General features: G+C 46.3%; 2 protein-coding genes across 3 annotated transcripts in view; both read left to right on the forward strand.

Annotated features, from left to right (window-relative positions):
• The first annotated feature begins 5318 nt into the window (after positions 1 to 5318).
• LOC310700493 (protein mono-ADP-ribosyltransferase TIPARP-like) lies at positions 5319 to 19407 on the forward strand. 2 transcript variants are annotated; one of them, XM_083490202.1, is made up of 6 exons: positions 5319 to 5562; positions 7581 to 8236; positions 10420 to 10591; positions 12742 to 12929; positions 15079 to 15333; positions 17275 to 19407. In XM_083490202.1, exons 2-6 carry the CDS (start codon positions 7902 to 7904, stop codon positions 17702 to 17704), a joined length of 1380 nt encoding a protein of 459 aa, XP_083346328.1. In that variant the 5' UTR covers positions 5319 to 5562; positions 7581 to 7901; the 3' UTR covers positions 17705 to 19407. The 2 variants fall into 2 exon arrangements, with proteins under 2 accessions (XP_083346328.1, XP_083346327.1); XM_083490201.1 differs by having other exon boundaries at positions 5458 to 5562; positions 7818 to 8236.
• NFE2 (nuclear factor, erythroid 2) overlaps positions 8205 to 21054 on the forward strand; it is a 49553-nt gene continuing 36703 nt past the window's right edge. The window contains exon 1 of the mRNA XM_083490312.1: positions 8205 to 8214. The gene's annotated coding sequence lies outside the window, so the exon portion shown is untranslated. The remainder of the gene's footprint in view (positions 8215 to 21054) is intronic.

Here is a 21054-nt window from a genome sequence, read left to right on the forward strand (position 1 = left end):
TAATAAAACTGCAAAGTGTTGATAAAGCCACTGTTTCTTTTCAGAGGAGGAGGATAAGGAGAGAATCAGAACAGGTGGAATCCACACAACTTTTCTCCCAGCAGAGAAGCAACTATGACAGCAGGGACCCCTTCTAAACCAAAGTAAGACATACTTCACTTTAGTTGGGTCCTTCACAAGGGAAGAGGATGGAGGAAAAAAATCAGAACTTGGCATACCCCTGGGACCTCACTAGCCACATTCTGTGACTTCCCAGCAGCCCTGCCAGGTCCAGTGGGCACCAACCACCAGTGATTACACAAGATACCAAAGCATGTCACATTTCTGCTTTCTGTAAACTGTTCACTGGCTAAAATGTGCATTATATATCCATTTTGTCTTCTGAACAGCACTGACAGCATTCATTCACAGGCCCAGTATACCTGAAGGAGCGTCTCCACCCCCATCGTTCTTCCCGGGCACTGAGGTCCAGCGCCAAGGGCCTTCTGGCGGTTCCCTCATTGCGAGAAGCAAAGGTACAGGGAACCAGGCAGAGGGCCTTGTCGGTAGTGGCGCCTGCCCTGTGGAACGCCCTCCCATCAGATGTCAAAGAGATAAACAACTACCTGACAAAAAAATTTTTCCCAGAAGACATCTTAAGGCTTAAGGTTCAGGGAAGATTTTAATGTGTGACATCTTAGTGTATTTTTGGTCTTTGTGGAACCCAGCCAGATGGGTGGGGTACAAATAATAATAAATTATTATTATTATTATTATTATTATTATTATTATTATTATTATTACACATGCAAATAGTGAGAGATGGGCTTGGAGGCATTTCTCCTGCCATGTGTGAAAATGCCCTAAAACCTGAGCTAGGCATTCTGCTCCCTGCCGCCACCGCCACCTCCTGCCACTTTTTAAAGGACTTTAGTTCAAATACCAAACAGGCCAAACCCTTCTTGCCCTGCAAATCCAAAGCTTAGCAGCTGTCTCCACAGGAGCCACTGCAAGAGTTCACCTGGAAATCAACCACCAGAGGGCAGACGGCTTTAACATCAGAGAGAAAGCCCCATGAGCTATCCCTGGATTCCTGGAAATGCCATTGCAACAACAGCAGCAGTAAAAAGGGATTTTTAGCGCTAGCCGGATTCAGAGCTTAGTTTTAGTCTTCATGCACTCACTAGAATTCTTCAGAAGAGAGAAATAAGCAGGAGAAACTCAACCCCTCCTCTCACCCCTGCTGCCATTTACGGGCACTTCAATCGGGCAACCCTTTCCCTGTAAAAACAAAACAAAACACCAGTGTTGAGGCAATTCTGACTGACCTCTCCCTTTTCCTAGAAGACCTCCTGCATCCCATTGTTGTCGCTGCTCACAGAAAGAGAATGGAAGAAAAACTTGTGAAAGGCTCAGCAATTTTACCCCAGTTTTGCACAAAAACTGTAAAGCTATTACAGGGATGTGAGAAGGAAATACTTACCAATTTCTTGTTTTGGTTACATTGATGGCCTTTCTTCCCCTCAGCTCTGAAGTCCTGCTACAGTTTGAAGGCAAACAAAAGGTCAGGTGCAATGAGAAATTGCTTGTCAATTTTAGACAATTCTGATTTAATTTCTGCCTTTGCATTGCAACAGCATAATTCTAACCAGGTCTACTCAGAAGTGTTTTGAATTAAATAAAACTTAGTCCCAGGTAACTGGGGTTAGGTTACAATTGGAGCCTTAAGAGCTGACTACCATTTCTGTGCTAGGAGCTCCATAGCAGAATGACTCCATTTTTAAAGAGCTAATGGTGAGAGTAGCAGCCAGGTAATGGAGGGAGGTGAGATTATATACCAGCCCTAAAAGCATCATAAGCTTTAATTCAAGTTGCAGGTGGGCCATAACTCAGCATAAGAGCATCTGCTTTGCAAAGGTCCCAGAGTCAATCTGCAGGTAGTGTTTGGACTGTCTCCTGCCTGAAACCCTGGGAACTTGTTGCCAGCCCTTGTGGACAGTCCCGGGCTGGAAGGAACAATAGTCTGACTCAATTTGAAGCAGCTTTCCAATGAGTTCCTTTGGGATAGATGTGACACGGGATGCACACACACTATACATTTAAAGAACATGACTTCTCCCAAAGCATATTGGGAACTGCAGTTTGTTGAGAGTGCTAGGAATTGTGGCTCTGTGAGGAGCAAACTATAATTTTCAAGATTCTTTGAGATGTGGGAAATGTACTTTCAATTAATGGCGCTGTGGTCTAAAACACTGAGCCTCTTGGGCTTGCCGATCAGAAGGTTGGCAGTTTGAATCCCCATGACAGAGTGAGCTCCCGTTGCTCAGTCCCAGCTCCTGCCAACCTAGCAGTTCGAAAGCACGCCAAAAAGTGCAAGTAGATAAATAGGTACCGCTCTGGCAGGAAGGTAAACAGTGTTTCTGTGTGCTGCTCTGGTTTCGGTGTTCTGTTGTGCCAGAAGTGGCTTAGTCATGCTGGCCACATGACCCAGAAAAACTGTCTGTGGGCAAACACCGGCTCCCTAGGCCTGTAAAGCGAGATGAGCGCCGCAACCCCAGAGTTGCCCACAACTGGACTTAACTGTCAGGGGTCCTTTATCCTTTACCTTTTACACAGCCAGGCAGTTGCAGGAAAAGCAATAACAAACTTGTGTGTTACCTTAAAAGTCAGCAGAGTTACTGTGGCATAAGCTTCCATGGATGAAAGCCCATGTCATTCATTGAGCTCTGCTCCTCAAAAGATTTCCCCCAATCTGTCAATCTTTAAGATATTGTTAGGTGAGACAGTAGCACTACGTTAGCTTGCATCTGTACAATGGAAACTCTCAAGATTGCTACAAACCAGCAATTAGAAACCTCACACAGTGAAGCCATCTGAGAAAGAACAGGACTGCTATGGTTTGGGAGAAACTTAGTCTAGCTTTTTAGAAATACCGTATTTTTCTCTCTATAGGACGCACCCAACCATAGGACGCACCTTGTTTTAGAGGGGGAGAACAAGAAAAAAAATTCTCCCCCTCTCTGCTCAGCGCCCCTTCAGCGAAGCGGCAGGAGAAACTGAGCCCCTTCCATTTCTCCTCCCGCTTGGCTGAAGGGGCGCTGCACAGCTCTCCCTCTCTGCTGAAGCCAGGAGAGTCTTGCTCTCCTGGCTTCAGTGAAAGGAACCTGAAGCCTGTGGAGCGCAGCGGGAACTCGACCCATCTCGCTCTCCAGGCTTCAGCGAAAGCAACGCGTAGCCTCCAGAGTGCAGAGGGAATGCTCCCTCTGCGCTTCGGAGGCTTCGTGTTGCTATCGCTGAAGCCAAGGAGCCTGCATTCGCTCCATAGGACACACACACATTTCCCCTTAATTTTTGGAGGGGGAAAAGTGTGTCCTATAGAGCGAAAAATACGGTAATTGAGTTAGCAAATAAGGACAGTACTTGACAAAAATGTACTGTGTATGGTTGAGGCACCTGCAGAATGGGCTTCATCTTCACTGAAAGAGGATGTTGTGGGGAGGGGAGGAGCCACTGGGCCAAGTGCAAGCCAGGACAAGCAGCTTTGCCAATAGTGCCACTAGATTGCAAAATGGAAGAAGTTCGGTGGGGTTGATTGCACAATGAGTTAGAAAAATAAGACTGTTGCTCCCACTTAACAACCAAGAATGGTGTGGCTGCTGGTGTTTCTCATGCTTTTTACAGAGAGGAAATACCCAAGCTTCTGGAAAGTGTTGCTCTAGCATCTGGCCATGCTTAGATTTTAGCACACACTCCAAAAACATAAGCCCAACTGGAAGATCCCAGGGTAATTCCAAGTATACAAGAAACAACATTAACAAAGGGAGCATGGATGTCTAGAAGAACTTTTCCAGGGGAAGTTGCAAAGTAAAACAACAAAGGTGGGGAGCAGGCTAGTTTATGGCACAGACAATAGTCTCTGTACATTTTGCCACATATCTTTATTTCTGTAAATCCTAGAAACTTGGGGCTCATCCATACTTGTTTATTGTGGGTAGTAAGTTTCCTGTAATGCGGGTGGCGCTGTGGGTTAAACCACAGAGCCTAGGACTTGTCGATCAGAAGGTCGGTGGTTCGAATCCCCATGACGGGCTGAGCTCCCATTGCTCGGTCCCTGCTCCTGCCAACCTAGGGGTTGGAAAGCGCATCAAAGTGCAAGTAGATAAATAGGTACCGCTCCAGCGGAAAGGTAAACGGCGTTTCCGTGCGCTGCTCTGGTTCGCCAGAAGCGGCTTAGTCATGCTGGCCACATGACCCGGAAGCTGGACGCCAGCTCCCTCGGCCAATAAACCGAGATGAGTGACGCAACCCCAGAGTCGGTCATGACTCCACCTAATTTTCTCAAACTCTCTCCTTTTCAGAGTATCTTTGGTACAAGAAAATCCAGACCGAGGAAAGGAAAAGTGTGGGAAAGCAGTGATTTGGAAGTGAACATCATATGGTCAACTGAGAATCAATGGAGATGTAGGACTAGCTACGTGAAACAACAATATGAACAAACCCTTATTCTTTTTTAAAAAATGAAAGCTGGGAAGCTGGGGCATTGCAGTCTATTGTGGGGCGGTGGGAATGACTCTTCCTCCTTGAATCTCCATGAAAGGGCTGCTTCCACTCTGGTCATTTACTGTGGAATAGCTGCATTTTATTTTCTTGACTTTTTATAGGGTATCTGCATGATATCATGAACGAAACATCCCCTTCTCATGTTTTCCCTCTTCAGCTTCCAGCCCCTCCTCCACCCCAAGATACAGTGGTGCCTCGCAAGATGAAATTAATCCATTCCGCAAGTCTCTTCGTCTAGCGGTTTTTTCGTCTTGCGAAGCAACCCTATTAGCGGCTTAGCGGCTATTAAAGGCTTAGCGGCTAAAAGGCTATTAGCGGCTTAGCGGCTTAGAAAAAGGGGGGGGAGCGAAAAAAATCGCAAGACTCGCAAGACTTTTTCATTTTGTGAAGCAAGCCCATAGGGAAATTCGTCTTGCGAAGCGCATCGAAAAACGGAAAACCCTTTCGTCTAGCGGGTTTTTCGTCTTGCGAGGCATTCGTCTTGCGGGGGAACCACTGTATCAACAAATCCAACCTTTGTTTTTAAGCTCAATAGAATAGTTGTGCATTTTCGTCAGGTTTAGATATCATATCTTGTTGCTATTCTCACTAATTCTGGCCTGTAGACGTTCTTCTCTATGGTTCACCTCTCTTCTCTAGCAATAATTCCTAACTCTTCCCTTTCCAAATATCATAGCCTTATATCAGTTTCTCCAGCCCTGGTTAAATTGCAGTGGTGGGAGGAATCATGCGATGTACTTAACCCTTTCCCTGCACAGTGGTCCCATTGAAAATAACTCAGTTGTCTGCATGGCTGATACTAATGGTGAATAAATAATTATTTGTCTGTTCATTAGTCAGTTCATATTCCCCAGTTTTATTACAGATTTCCCTTTCTTTTTCCCCACTCAGCCATGAAGCTCACTGAAGGACCTTGGGCCAGTCACCATCTCTTAGCCTAACCTACCTCACAGGGTTGTTGTAAGGATGAAATGGGGAGGAGAAGAACCATGCACACCACCTTGGGATCACTGGAAGATAAAGGTGGTACAGAAATATAAGAAATAAAATAATAATATAGCACTGTATTATACTGCTGTGTGGAACAACTCTCAAAATGCTAGCTGATTATGGGGAATGAATCTCTTGGTGCTAAAGGGCCCCAGCATGAAATTGGGGGAATGATGATCTCATATCTGCTCCTCTGCTGTGGAGTCAGTCTTCCATAGCACATGGGGGAAGTGGATGGGCTCTTGCTCCTGTGCACTTCGCACACACACACACACACACACACATACATACACACACACACGGGGGGGGGGGGGAGAGAGAGAGAGCGCTCATTGAGGACTGAAGATGCTCAGTCAACACACAATGTATTGGAAAACACCCAAAACTTTATACACCAAATTTGTACAGTGGTACCTCGGGTTACAGATGCTTCAGGTTACAGACGCTTCAGGTTACAGACTCCGCTAACCCAGAAATAGTACCTCGGGTTAAGAACTTTGCTTCAGGATGAGAACAGAAATCGTCCTCCGGTGGCACGGCAGCAGCAGGAGGCCCCATTAGCTAAAGTGGTGCTTCAGGTTAAGAACAGTTTCAGGTTAAGAACGGACCTCCAGAACAAATTAAGTACTTAACCCGAGGTACCACTGTACTGAGAATTGCTTTCATTCCCCCCCGCCCAACATGCTACTCAGGAGCTTAGCCTTTTATAAAATGTTTTCTTTTGATCCCTCTGGTTTGCACTACCCAAAAAAACATACAGTCATACCTGAATACCGAATGCTTTGGTACTCGGACGTTTTGGCTCCCGAATGCTTCAAACCTGGAAGTGAGTGTTCTGGTTTGCGAACATTCTTTGGAACCCGAACGTCTGACAGGGCTTCTGCGGCTTCCAATTGACTGCAGAAGCTTCCTGCAGCCAATCAGAAGCCGTGCTTTGATTTATAAATGCTTTGGAAGTCGAAACGGACTTCTGGAATGGATTCCATTCAACCTCCAAGGTACGACTGTACAAGCATACTTACAAGAGCTCTGATTGCACTAAATAATGATCTCAGGGCCAGTTGCAAGGTTTAGTAAGCAGGGAGTAGAAGGAATGAGATAGGTTTTAGGTTATGTTATGCCTTTAATAGGTCATGCTATATTCTGGATTATGTTATGTTTTATAGATTATGTCTAAATAGGATGAGAGTGTTGGAGATACGTGCAAATGTATATGTGAACCCGGTCTTTGGGTGGGTGTTTGATTTTCGTTGTTGTGTATACTGTGTATATACGGACAATGACAATAAATTTATCTTATCTAATCTAATCTAATCTAGTCGTGTCCGACTCTTCGTGACCCCCCTGGACCAGAGCACGCCAGGCGCAGTTTGGTCAAACTCATGCTGGTAGCTTCGAGAACCCTGTCCAACCATCTCGTCTTCTGTTGTCCCCTTCTCCTTGTGCCCTCCATCTTTCCCAACATCAGGGTCTTTTCCAGCAAGTCTTCTCTTCTCATGAGGTGGCCAAAGTATTGGAGCCTCAGCTTCAGGATCTGTCCTTCCAGTGAACACTCAGGGCTGATTTCCTTAAGAGAGGTTTGATCTTCTTGCAGTCCATGGGACTCTCAAGAGTCTCCTCCAGCACCATAATTCAAAAGCATCAATTCTTCGGCAATCAGCCTTCTTTATGGTCCAGCTTTCACATTCCAGAATAGTCGGAGTGGACTACTCTGGTCTAATTTGAATATGGGGTTGAGGAGTGGATTAACAGCTAAATAATGCTCAAATATGGACAAGCCCATAAAATCCGAATCCTACATTGGATTCCCACCCCATACAATTTGCAGTGACATGAAGAAGAAGAGTTTGGATTTGATATCCCGCTTTATCACTACCCGAAGGAGTCTCAAAGCGGCTAACATTCTCCTTTCGCTTCCTCCCCCACAACAAACACTCCGTGAGGTGAGTGGGACTGAGCATGAATGAGGGAACTGATGATAATGGTGATTATATTATTATTATTATTATCATCTCTCTCTCTCTCTCTCTCTCTCTCTCTCTATTTTTAAGCCTCACCTGCTAAGTTTCTGTGTGCCGGCCACAGAAACAGCAGAGAGAGTAAACCAGTAGCGTCTCTAAGCGCCTTGCTTGGAAGCTGCTTTCAAGCGACTGAACGAGAAAGTGAAAGTAAAACTTACTTCCAGAGTGCAGGCATGTTTCGTTAGGTCACTGGATTTGCCTGGTTTTAAGAAAACGGGATTGGTACGTACAATGAGCGGCGACAGGATATTTTATCTTTTATGTTAGATATAGAAGCAAGACCCTTCTCCTGGGGGCCTGCCTGGTGTTAGCCTGTGTGCACTTTGGATCCTGCAGTTCGATTGAACCCAGATGGCAGAAAGTGCAGAGTCCTCTGTGTTTGAGGGGGGCCACACCTTCTTGAAGGATGAGTTGCTGGGCGTTACAATCCTGAAGCTATCTGGCACAGACGACGCCCCGCTATATCACGTCCATCAGAAGAACGGCGTGCCAATCTGCGACAACTTTCTGCTAGGATGCTGCTATTTGCAGGAGAAGTGCCCTTACCATCACACCCCGTTCCCCTACCACTGGCAGTGGCGCCGCCAGAAAGACAAAGTGTGGCTTAGTTTCAGTTTCTCAGCTCAGCATCATCTGGAGAAGCTCTACTGTAAGCAGGAATTCCCCACGGCACAACTGAGGGACAGGTAAGGCCCATAACATCTTTCTCCTTTCAGCTTTCGGTCGGAAAGAGCCCCAGAGCCAGGTTCAACTCCGGAACGTACTTGCGATCCCTGGGTTCTGCCCCAGAACTTGTGAAGCAACTGATAAAAGGGAATGCCTGTCCTTCAGGGCTCACTAAGAAATCAGCCTTGTTTCCTTCACATCTGTCATTTTGGGGCAGGGATTATGGTAAGGGCTGGTTGAAATCCTGACATCCATACAGTGGTACCTCGGGTTAAGTACTTACCGTATTTTTCGCTCTATAACACGCACTCGACCATAACAGGCACGTAGTTTTTAGAGGAGGAAAATCCGTAGGCATGCCACCCGTAGGCATTCCCTCCATAACACGCACAGACATTTCCCCTTACTTTTTAGGAGGAAAAAAGTGAGTGTTATGGTGCAAAAAATACGGTAATTCATTCCGGAGGTCTGTTCTTAAACTTAAACTGTTCTTAACTTGAAGCACCACTTTAGCTAATGGGGCCTCCCGCTGCTGCTGCACGATTTCTGTTCTCATCCTGAAGCAAAGCTGAAGCACTATTTCTGGGTTAGCGGAGTCTGTAAACTGAAGCGTATGTAACCTGCAGCGTATGTAACCTGAGGTACCACTGTACTTGTAAAATTTAGGTGTCTCAGGGGTTTTCAAAGTGTGTTCCAGCGAAACAGCACTTCAAACACTTTTCAGTGGTTTCTTGAAAAAGGAAAGTTGCCTGTCACTACCCTTTGTGTGCCTTCTGGACACAATTTAGGCTTGTATGGATGTTTAGCTGGACACAATTTAGACTTGTATGGATGTTTAGCCGTCCAGAATCCCTGAAGGATCACTTACCTCCATATCAGCCTGCCATTACATCAGAGTCTGTTTTTCGGGTGCACCTAGATATGGTAGGTAGAGAGGGTGCCACTACACTTTTGAAGCACATCTCCCCTCTCAAAGAACTCTGGGTGCTGTAGTTTTTTAAAGGCTGTTGGGAATTGTAACTCTCTGACTGGTAAACTACAGTGCCCAGAATTCTTTGCAGAAAAGATTGAGCTTTGAATGTGCTTTAGAGATATAATGTGTACGCTTCCCTAGTGGCACTAATAGTGACATCCTGTCTCTAGGGAGATTCACCTGATGCTGAAGTTTCTAGATTTTTTTCTGTAAGCCAAAGGCCGTTTACAGTATTTCTCCAGGCCCGTTACAGAACGTTTAGCTCTCAATTGTGTGTTTTGATTCTGCCTTTTAACTGCCATTTTTTATTTGTATTTTTATTTGTAATAACCTTGTTTAATCTCATCTGGTGTGTTAGTAGTGCCAGTGTGAATCAGTCATAAAGGTTCAAGAGGCAGCACATGGCATTGGCAGGGGGTTGGACTCGATGGCCCTTGTGGTCTCTTCCAACTCTATGATTCTATGATTCTAAGTGTGTGACAGCTTCCAAACAGACTAGCATGAGAAATGAATCTCCTATGGAAATATAGACAACTGGACCAGATAGGAGGAGCTTTTTTTCCTTTCCTTTTTTGGTAGGGTCAGAGCCAGATAACTATGTATAGCCCCCAAAGGTGTTGACTTTATAATATGTGTCGAAAAGGTAGGGACATCTGCAGTGTATGGGTCTTGCATGGACAGATCACAGAAGAAATAGGAAAGATCCCAGTAGGCAACTTTGCTGTCATTGAGTGTGTGGTACTGAATAGGTTTCAGCAAGGAGGTGAAGCTACACCAAGGCAAAGTACATGTTGCACATGTACTATAGTGAAGACTTGTTGGTATCCGTCAGCGTGACTGAAGACAGTGCGTAGGGCACAGTACCGTGGCATCATCTCATACCACAGAATTCACACTTGCTAAGAATCATCAACGGGAATGTATATTTAGGTGAGTATTTTCTAAGTTAGAAGTGGAGCTCTGATTGAGCTTGTGAATAAGGGTTAATAACTTCTTAGCAACTCTTCTACTATCTTTTACAGCAGTTTGATATGAAGGTGTTGTTTTTTTTAAAACTAGATGAAGATACTTATATAAAAAAATACCATTACCCATGTGGTGAAAAGCTTCACCAGCTGTTTTCAGTAAATCAAGTTAAAGGCGAAAGAGCAAAGCCAGGCATTCCCTTCCTGTCAGTTGGCAACCGTAGATCCTCGCCCTCTGGTGATGGTTACCTTCCTTCCCTTGCAGGAGGGGCAACGTGTATTTCTTAAACTTTAACACCATGGCTCTCTCACCGATAATGCTGTATGACCAAGTAAGGCGACTGTCCAACAGCAGCAGCCCTGATTGCAGTCCCTACCTCTTTACAGAGTGGAAGGTTTACTACAATGAAAGTGACCATTGGCTGGAATACGATGAGGTAAGAGGATCAAGAGATTAAAAATTTTTTTTTGATTATGGAGCCATCTCATTGTTTGGCTTCCTTCTATCACCCTCTAAAATGAACTGGGAGGGAAACAGGCACACTTAAGTCCTGTTGAAATCAGCCAGATTTGGGGTACTTCAATTACTGTGCAATTTCATGACAAACCTAGAAAAATCGTTTTCAAAATGATGGCTTCAAATAGGGCTATGCAAGCTCCACTGTATTGTGCCTACTGGGAGGATAGTCAACAAGTTGGGCAGGTGTGTTTCATAAAGGGCTTTCCTATGATTTTCCTTACATTAATTGTGTGCATGGGGCGCGGGTGGCGCTGTGGGTTAAACCACAGAGCCTAGGGCTTGCCGATCAGAAGGTCAGCGGTTTGAATCCCCGCGATGGGGTGAGCTCCTGTTGCTCGGTCCCTGCTCCTGCCAACCTAGCAGTTCGAAAGCACGACAAAGTGCAAGTAGATAAATAGGTACCACTCTGGAGGGAAGGTAAACGGTGTTTCCGTGCGCTGCTCTGGTTCGCCAGAAGCGGCTTAGTCATGCTTGTCACATGACCCGGAAGCTGTACGCTGGCTCCCTCGGCCAATAAAGCAAGATGAGCGCCGCAACCCTAGAGTCGGTCACGACTGGACCTAATGGTCAGGGGTCCCTTTACCTTTAATTGTGTGCATTGCATTAATGTGATGTGAGAAAACCCCAAGAGTTGGCCTCAGGGTCTAGCATAGTCATGCTAATAAGAACCTTTGGATGTGGTCTGGTGTGCCTGGATAGTGTTTCTCAAATGGTGGGTCAGGGAAGGAGGACCTCGGACCGCTTTCAGGTGGGCCTCAGTGCCACAACCCGCCTTGTCCCCTAGCTGTGTCATAACATTTTGGTTGGGCCAACGTCAGCACCGGCAACTGAGTAAAAGTGGCCCAGAGACAGAGCCTTTCTGAAGAGTTCCCTCTCCCGAGGGGAAAAGAGCCAGAGGAGGTATCGAAAGAAATTGCAAAGTGAGATAAAAGGTTAATATTTATTATTGTTACATTAATAAGAAAGGAAAGCTGTCTAGGAGGAAGAAGTGACTGAAAGGAGCAGGGAGGAGGGATGAAAGAAACCAACAGAAAGGTCTGTGGATAAGGTACAAGTTGTTTGTGAGAGGAGAATGGGAGAAGACATTACAGGAGATGGGCGAAAATACCGTATTTTTTGCTCTGTAAGACTCACTTTCCCCCTCCTAAACAGTAAGGGGAAATGTGTGTGCGTCTTATGGAGCGAATGCAGGCTGTGCAGCAATCCCAGAAGCCAGAACAGCAAGAGGGATCGTTGCTTTCGCTGCGCAGCGATCCCTCTTGTTGTTCTGGCTTCTGAGATTCAGAATTATTTTTTTCTTGTTTTCCTCCTCCAAAAACTAGGTGCGTCTTATGGTCTGGTGCATCTTATACAGCGAAAAATACGGTACATTGAGAGGCATGTAGGGATGAGAAGGGGGGAAATATAAAAGAAAAAAAGTCTTCTTCAATTAGAGCTTCTCTGGATCAGCAAATTCCACCTGTAAAAGGGAGGCTGATTCACATTTGCCCCCAGAGCAAATGTCTGAATTTGGTTTGAGGAAAGCCAAGCGAGGGAACTCCTTGCTGCAAGGAAAATGCTGTGGCAAAAGAACTTTGCAATTTCCAAAAAAATTGTTGTTGTTCTCATCCGTCTGTCTCAAGAGACAATGGAGGGTGAAGTCAAACCGCTAGGTTAGCAACACAGAAGAGACATGCCCAAGGCTCAAGACTGGCTAGTGTGTGTGGAGTCCTGGGCTGCCTTGATGACAAGCCCCTTCTCTCTTGGCCTCGCTGATACTGTGAAAGCAGAGCAAGACGTTTGGCTCCAGCTTGACTGCGGGAGTTGCCGGAAAGAAGGTCTTAGGAACTGCGCTCTGAATTTGTGTAGGGCTTCCATAGAAAGTGAAGTTAGTAATTGCCAGCTGATTATTCAAAACTCTGCATCTACCTGTCGCCATTCTGTGACGGGCTTTTCCTCTGTGCCACGATTTTGTGTCTGGTGGGCCTCGGTTATTTTCAGCCACCTCAGGTGGGCCACCAGCGTAGAAAGTTTGAAAAAACACCTGTTCTAGAGGATGGGAGGAATTCTGGTGTTTTCTCTCCATAGCCTATTGCACAGGAACTCGTCGCTGCTTTCGAGCGGGGCATGTGGAACCATGCCTTCCGTGTACAAGACCAAATCTACAATGTAGACCTCAAACAGTTTATCCAGCGCAACGTAAAGATGGGCTTCACCCGTAACATCACGTTCCGACCCGTCTGGCGCTCAGCTGACATTACCGTGCGCTGCTTGCGGTGAGTTTGGACCCAGATCTTTCTCCTCAGAGTTTCTGGACCCGAGAGCGCATGTCTAATCCTTATGCCCATGAATTGCAGAACACTGTACTGTATATTTTTGTGTAACGATGTTGCCAATGTGCAAGTTAATTAGTGAAGAACTTAGAGTTCTGATTGTATCTTTTTTAAAAAAAAACAAAACTTAACCCCTGAAGAAATTTAAGAAAATGGTATAGTAGTAGGAACTTAGTACAGACAGGGCATTTTTTTCAGCCCAAACTCACCGGAACTCAGTTCCAGTACCTTTCAGGTGGGCGCCATTGCCATTATAAGAGAAGAAGGGAGGCAGTCGTGGTGAGTTCTGACACTGAGTTACATGTACTGAGTTACAGGTACCTTTTTAAAGGGGATGCCACCCGCTGTGGTCTAAACCACTGAGCCTCTTGGGCTTGCCGATTTGAAGGTCGGCGGTTCGAATCCCTGCAGCAGGGTGAGCTCCCGTTGCTCTGTCCCAGCTCCTGCCAACCTAGTGGTTCGAAAACATGCCAGTGCAAGTAGATAAATAGGTACCTCTCCGGCGGGAAGGTAAATGGTGTTTCCATGCTCTTTGGCTTCCGTCATGGTGTTTCGTTGTGCCAGAAGAGGTTTAGTCATCCTGACCCCATGACCTGGAAAGCTATCTGTGGACAAACGCCGGTTCCCTCAAGATGAGCGCCGCAACCCCATAGTTGCCTTTGACCAAGGGTCCTTTACATTTTACTTTTTAAAAACAGGAGTGGAGAACCTTGGGCCCAGGAGCTGAATGCAGCCTTCTAAGTTTCTCTGACTAGGCTTTGAAACTCTTCCTAAGCTGTGCTCCTCAGCAGGCCTCCTCTGTGTTTTGCTTGGCTGGAATGTGTCCTTGAAGTGTGATCATGCTTCTTGCTTGCCTGGCTGGAGAGGGGTATCTGTGTTTGTGTGTGTAAACCTGACTTCTGCATAGCTGGGATGTAGCTCCCAGTACAATAGTAAGAGCCACAACTGTTGCTCTGCTCAATTTTGCCTCTGACCCTGTCCACCACTGTGCGAGCCCCAGAAGGTCTTTTAAGAGGGAATATGGGCCTTCGGCTTGAAAAAGGTTCCTCACCAATGTTTTGTGTATTGTTTGGAGGAGGGTTGTCCTGATTTCCGTGTGTGTTTAGACTGCACAGTCTCACTAGTATGTAAGACCCACACTCATGAATTGCCATGGTCTGGACAAACGGAAGATTGGTGTGGGATTTTGGAGGTCAGCCATGCATTGGATAAGCCACACGACATTAAAAGTAGATAATGCATACATCTGACCTGTAATATGCTAAGGAGCTCTGTGATGCTGGTGAAGCCACCAGCCGTGATTGGTTGAGTGGCCCTAATGTTGCAGGAGGAGTGGGGCAGCCAGAGGGTAGGGAGGGGCTGAGGGAGATAGAAGGCTTGGTGGAGCTAGATAAGCGGTCGGAAGAGGGCGTTGGTGTAGGAAAACGCTAAGCGAGTGGCAAACTGGGAGAGAGAATGAGCAGAGGTGAGAGAGATGCACCCGGCCAAGATTTATTGACCCCCGAGGAAGTTCCCCAGTTCATTGCTTAAAAACCAATCAAATGTTTGGGGTGGCTTAATCAATGCAGAGGTTCCCAGTTAGCTAAATACTATGGACCCAGTTGTTTTCCAAAAGCCAAGCCATAGACTCCCTCCTTAAGAAAATTCTGGTATCTCCATGGTAGTTTTTGTTATGTGAAGGCTGCCACAGGCCCTCTGTGTGGGTGACAAGGACCCCCAATTGGGAACCAGTGGCGTAGCGTGGGGGGTGCAGGGGGGGCCAGCTGCACCGGGCGCAACATCTGGGGGTTAGGGGGTGCAAATCCACAGATTAGGGGGCGCAAATCCACGGGTTAGGGGGCGCAAATTACTTGCCTTGCCCCGGGTGCTGACAACCCACGCTACGCCACTGTTGGGAACCACTGAGTTAGTGCAATTCATGACGCTGAATGAGAGAGTGTTTGTGTGAGTGAGATCAGCTGGTCAATAATAAGTTTGCACAGTCGCCTCTCTCTCTCTCTCCCACCCCTCTATTAAAATATAGGGGTCTGCCTGCAAACAAGGCAGAACCAGAGGCAGCTGATCCTATTCCTTTGTCCTTTTTCCCTTCCAGGTCACTTGCTCCACCCCTGACCACTTTGGCTCTCGCAGGAGAAGATCCTCTGGATTTGTTCTGTGGGCCTTATCCTGCGGCCTGCGTCCCGCCACCTCAAGGGGGCTCTTCTTTCACAATGGCAGAAGTGACTCTGTCAGAAGTAGCCCATCAGATGGTGAGGAAGCTGTTCCATGCCAAGTTGCCCGAGGATCAGGCGTTGGTGCTGGCTATCTACCGCATACGCAATGACCAACTCTGGGATATGTACATGAGGTGAGGAGCCTAGTATACACACCACATACAGTAATGCTTTCCTAGTGCTAGCCAGTGGGTATGGTTTGCCTCATATAGCAGGAGTTGCTAATATGGTACAATGGTCCCCTTAAAATCTTCCCTTGGAACCCACAAAGTCTCTGAGCCCCCTCCCTCAACACTTGGTCAATAATAATAATAATAATAATAATAATAATAATTTATTTGTACCCCGCCCTCCCCGGCTGGAGCCAGGTTCAGAGCGGTTAACATCATATAAATAATACAATATGCAATAAAAACAAGCAATCCATCGATTAAAATGCATCCCAAAATTAATTAAAATAAATTAAAATTAAAGTTAAAACTGGACAAATGACAGTCCTCAGGTTAAAATTGAAAGCGGTTAATACTCGCCAGGGAAAGGGGCCTAGAAAAATTTCTAATCATAATTTGGTCGACTTCCCTCTACTCCCCCTCTTGGTCCCATTATAATATACTTACAGTGGTGCCCCGCAAGACGAACGCCTCGGAAGACGAAAAACTCACTAGACAAAGGAGTTTTTCATTTTCTTAGCCGCTTCGCAAGACACATTTCCCTATGGGCTTGCTTAGCAAAACGAAGCTTGCCCCGCAAGCTCCGGGGATAGCGGGGAAGCGCAGCGCGTCTTCCCCGCTGTCCCCAGACCTCTTTTGAAGCAAGGGCGGCGGGGAGAAGATCGCTTCTCCCCGTTGCCAGCCCCGCAATCTCGCGCCTTCCCCTCTCTCCCCGGACCCCTTTTGAACCAAGGGGCTGCAACGGGGAGAAGCGATCTTCTCCCCTCCGCCCCTTGCTTCGAAAGAGAGCACAGAGGGGAAGGCGCGCGCACCTTCCCCTCTGTCCCCGGAGATTGCGGGGCAGGCAACAGGGAGAAGCAATCTTCTCCCCGCCGCCCCTTGCTTTAAACAGGTCCGGGGACAGAGGGGAAGGCGCACGGCGCTTCCCCTCTGTCCCCGGACGGTCTCCATAGAAACGCATTGATTGATTTTCAATGCATTCCTATGGGAAACCGTGCTTCGCAAGATGAAAAACTCGCAAGAAGAAAAACTTGCGGAACGAATTAATTTCGTCTTGCGAGGCACCACTGTATTCATGTATGTCCATTAAACCTTATATACTTAACAATCCAATTTTAAAACCTTCTTCATCTTATTACAAGTGACTTTTAAAAGTTATACTAATGTAAAAAACTATACACAGAGCTTTAAAAATATGCATTAAACAGTTGCCCTTTTTTGTAAGGTTACCAAAAAAATTTCAGTAAATCCGGGAACACTTTTCAACTTCAATGGATTTTGTATGGGGACTGATTTGTAAATCCAGGGACTGTCCCCAGGAAACAGGGACGTCTGGTAAACTTACTTTTTTGTAATAATTTGCCCTGCATAGTTAAATAATTTATTTTGCCAATCTTCTTCTTTATCCTCTTTGGCCGACGCTTCTTCCTTCTATTGGGACTGACTGGTCTTAGCCTGGCATCCATTCCACTGTGATATATTTTTATGACACCGCGGTGTATAGACCATTTTTATTAATAAATAATTAAAATAAAATACAGTGGTGCCCCACAAGACGAATGCCTCGCAAGACGAAAAACTCGCTAGACAAAAGGGTTTTGCGGTTTCTGAGCTGCTTCGCAAGACGAATTTCCCTAAGGGCTTGCTTCGCAAGACGAAAATGTCTTGCAAGTTTGTTTCCTTTTTCTTAACACCGTTAATACAGTTGCGACTTGACTTCGAGGTGTGGTAGCCTTTTTTGAGGTTTTTGGTGATTTTTGAAGCTTTTCCAAAACTTTTCCGACACCGTGCTTCGCAAGACGAAAAATTCGCTAGACGAAAAAACTCGCGGAACGAATTAATTTCGTCTTGGGAGGCACCACTGTAAAATGATCCACTTTTCTTTTTCTCTCTCTTTCCCATCAGCCAGAAGAGGCTCATGTTCCAGGTACGCTCAGAAAAGGAGCTTCCCTCCGTGGAGAGACATCTCTTTCACGGCACAGCCGCATCTCGGATCAAGTCTATTTGCATAGGCAACTTTAACCCCGACCTGGCAGGATCAGTCCATGGCGCAGTTTTTGGCCGGGGTGTTTACTTTGCTAGGGATGCCTCCTACTCAAACACCTACGCCTTAGCAGCCAAGAACAATGTGCGTCACATGTTCCTGGCCAAAGTGCTGACTGGCCGCTGGTGGAGAGGCCACTCATGTTTAAGGCAAACTCCCCCCCATTTTGACTCCTGCACAGATTGTGTCCGTGACCCACACATTTTTGTCATCTTCAGAAGCTGCCAGTGCTACCCCTATTTCCTGATTCGCTACAAGGAAGTGAAGACACCTGTAGCTGTGGATATGTGAGAAGAGCCTCTCCTCTTCTAAATCTCTTCTGCTCCGACGGTCTGTACTTTGGGTCAAAGTACAGACTCAGTAAAGCTAGCTTTTCCTTTACTGTATTTACAACGTGCAGCTGAAGCCCTCGTTGGGTGGGTGAGAGAGTATTTCAAACCCTTGACCTCTGGTGTATCTTTAATCAAACATGCCTCCCCAGCAGAAGAAGAGAAGAAGAAGAGTTTGGATTTGATATCCCGCTTTATCACTACCCGAAGGAGTCTCAAAGCGGCTAACATTCTCCTTTCCCTTCCTCCTCCACAACAAACACTCTGTGAGGTGAGTGGGGCTGAGAGACTTCAGAAAAGTGTGACTGGCCCAAGGTCACCCAGCAGCTGCATGTGGAGGAGCAGAGACGCGAACCCGGTTCCCCAGATTACGAAACTACCGCTCTTAACCACTACACCACACTGGGACATTGTAGGATCAAATCAGAAACTGGGGCATCTTCTGCAAATCTGGGACTGTCCCTGGAAAATAGGGACACGTCGAGGGTCTGCAGTAGCAGCCACCACAGCCACGTCATGAGAACCTAGCTACCTTAGCAGCAGTGGAGTCGCTGCTAGTTTAATCATCTGCCTTGGAGCTTGAGGTTCAATGAGATCTTCCTGTTGGCTGTTCCAGCTCTGCAGTTTAGCCAGCACTGTTCCCCAAGCTTGGCAGGTAACAAGGAGTCTCAAAGCGGCTAACATTCTCCTTTCCCTTCCTCCCCCACAACAAACACTCTGTGAGGTGAGTGAGGCTGAGAGACTTCAGAGAAGTGTTGACTGGCCCAAGGTCACCCAGCAGCTGCATGTGGAGGAGCGGGGAAGCGAACCCAGTTCACCAGATTACGAGTCCACTGCTCTTGACCACTACACCACACTGGCTCCAGCAGGTGGTAACACATGATTTGACTGACCATAACGTGTGCCTTAGCTCTTGGAGAGGAAACCCAAAAACTGGGTTGGGGAACAAGTGGCCTCGCAGGTGTTGCTCGACTTCAAGTCCCATCAGCCTCAGGCAGCATGGCCAATGGTTAGGGTTGATGGGAGCTGGAGTCCCAGCAACACCAGGAGGGTCACAGTAAGACCTTGCCTGAGTTTGTACAGCCAACTCCATGCCAGGTTTTCTTCTTCTTTCCTTCACCATTAGGAAAATTGTGTTTCAAGGACTGGTCTAGTTGATGACTCTGCTAGGCATTGCCTATTCAGACCCCATGAGCCTTAATGTGAAATTGTTGTTATTATTAGTGCTTTTTTCTGGGGTTACTCAAGAGTATGCAGTACCAACACCTGTGGTACTTACTGTAACAACTTCATGATGAGTGACAGCACAATTTTTTCTTAAAGCACTTATTATCATTATCATCATCATCATCATCATCATCATCATCATCATCATTTGTCCCAGCAATCTGATGCACTTTACACTTCTTTAAACTGAATTGCATTTGCCATTTTATGGCCCATACACTCCGTTTGGACTTGAGGCGAGCCCAAGGTGCCAACGTCTAAAATGTGGAATTTGAACACTAATATATTTGTATCTTCTCTTGTGCCTTTTTTCTCATGTCCTTCAAGTTTTTTGTCCCAAAGATAACTTGAGATGAGCCAAAGATGCCAATGTTTTAAATGTGTAATTTGTCCATTGTTTATATATTTGTATCTTGAAAATACAGACAGAAATCATGTGTTGATCAGTATTATCTTTTTTATCGCACTACCACCAGCCCACTTACCCAATTCTCCCTGCTGCTATTGATCCCCTCTCAGGCTCATCCACACAACCTGTTTATTCAATAAAAATAATGACAATAAAGATATTATTATTATTATTATTATTATTATTATTATTATTATTATTCAGCATCCATCCTGATTTGCATGAACAAAGCTCACACAGAAGGTTAGTTTATATCCCCTCTTTATTAAGCAGTTGGTCTGATTTATTTATTTTTTGCGGAGAGATTATACGTAAGATACAAAGAGAGATTATAAAACATAAGATATAAAGCAGTTAAACCATCCAAAAATACCCACACACCATAGATATCAGGAGCAGCAATTACAGACCACCAACTCTATCCAGTTAAAGCAAATTGAAGTGGCAGAGTCTTTCTTTAAGACCGGTTGGAACAGGGCCAGCAAGGGAGCTAGATGCATGTCTTGTTGGAGAGAGTTCCACAGTGATGGGGCTACCACTGAAAAGGCCCTGTTTCTTAGACTAGCCTGTCTGGTGGAACTTATCGATGCGCCTGCAAGCAAGGCTTCTGTGGCCAATGTCGGAGCCTGGGCACTTTTGTATAGCTTTAAACTAGGTGTGGGGAACCTTTGACTCTCAGAGGCAGATTTAGGGGAGCACAACCAGTTTGCCCACACTGGGCGCTGAGCCAAGAGGGTGCCACAGCAATGACGAACGATGGAAGGGGGGGGGCACCAAATTTTGACAGGGCGCAGGGTACCACTGAAATTTTAAAGCTCTGCCACTGCTCCAGATACTGCTGAGCTGCAACTCCCAGCAAGCGTGGCTATTGGCCAGGGATGGTGGGAATTCTAGTTCAGCAACATTTGGAGTGCCAGAGGTTCTCCACACCTGTAGGTTCTTCAGCTAACCTGCTAATGTTTAGGCTTTAAAGATAACCAACTCTTTAAGGGAACATTTTTTCCACCTTCGCCGCATCAAGAAGTTGGTCCCTTACCTTTCCCGCCCCGACCTGGCCACAGTGATCCATGCGACAGTAACCTCCAGGATTGACTACTGTAATTCGCTCTATGCAGGGCTGCCCTTGAAGCTGTCCCAGAAACTCCCGCGGGTGCAGAATGCTGCAGCGAGGCTCCTCGCGGGGTCTCTGCCATGGGAGCATATTCACCCAGTGCTTTTCCAGCTGCACTGGCTCCCGGTGGAGTACAGGGTTAGATTAAAGGTGCTGGTTTTGACCTTTAAAGCCCTATGCAGCCTAGGACCCTTGTACCTACAGGACCGCCTCTCCTGGTATGTCCCACAGAGGACCTTAAGGTCCATAAATAGCAACACCCTAATGGTCCCAGGCCTTAAGGAAGTTCGATTAGCCTCAACCAGAGCCAGGGCCTTCTCAACACTGGCTCCAGCCTGGTGGAACACTCTGTCTCATGAGACCAGGGCCCTGCAGGATCTGATTTCTTTCCGCAGGGCCTGTAAGACAGAGTGGTTCCGCCTGGCCTTTGGCTTGGAGTCAATTTGATTCCTTCCCCCTCTTTCTTTTTTCCTTTCTCCTCCTGTGATGAGGCTGCATTTTAATGTTTTAATGTTGTATTTTGATCTTGTTTTTAAGTTGTATTCATTCAACTTGTTTTTATTAT

The sequence above is a fragment of the Podarcis liolepis genome (assembly GCF_965112155.1).
Source record: "Podarcis liolepis genome assembly, chromosome: 2".
Taxonomy (NCBI): domain Eukaryota; kingdom Metazoa; phylum Chordata; class Lepidosauria; order Squamata; family Lacertidae; genus Podarcis; species Podarcis liolepis.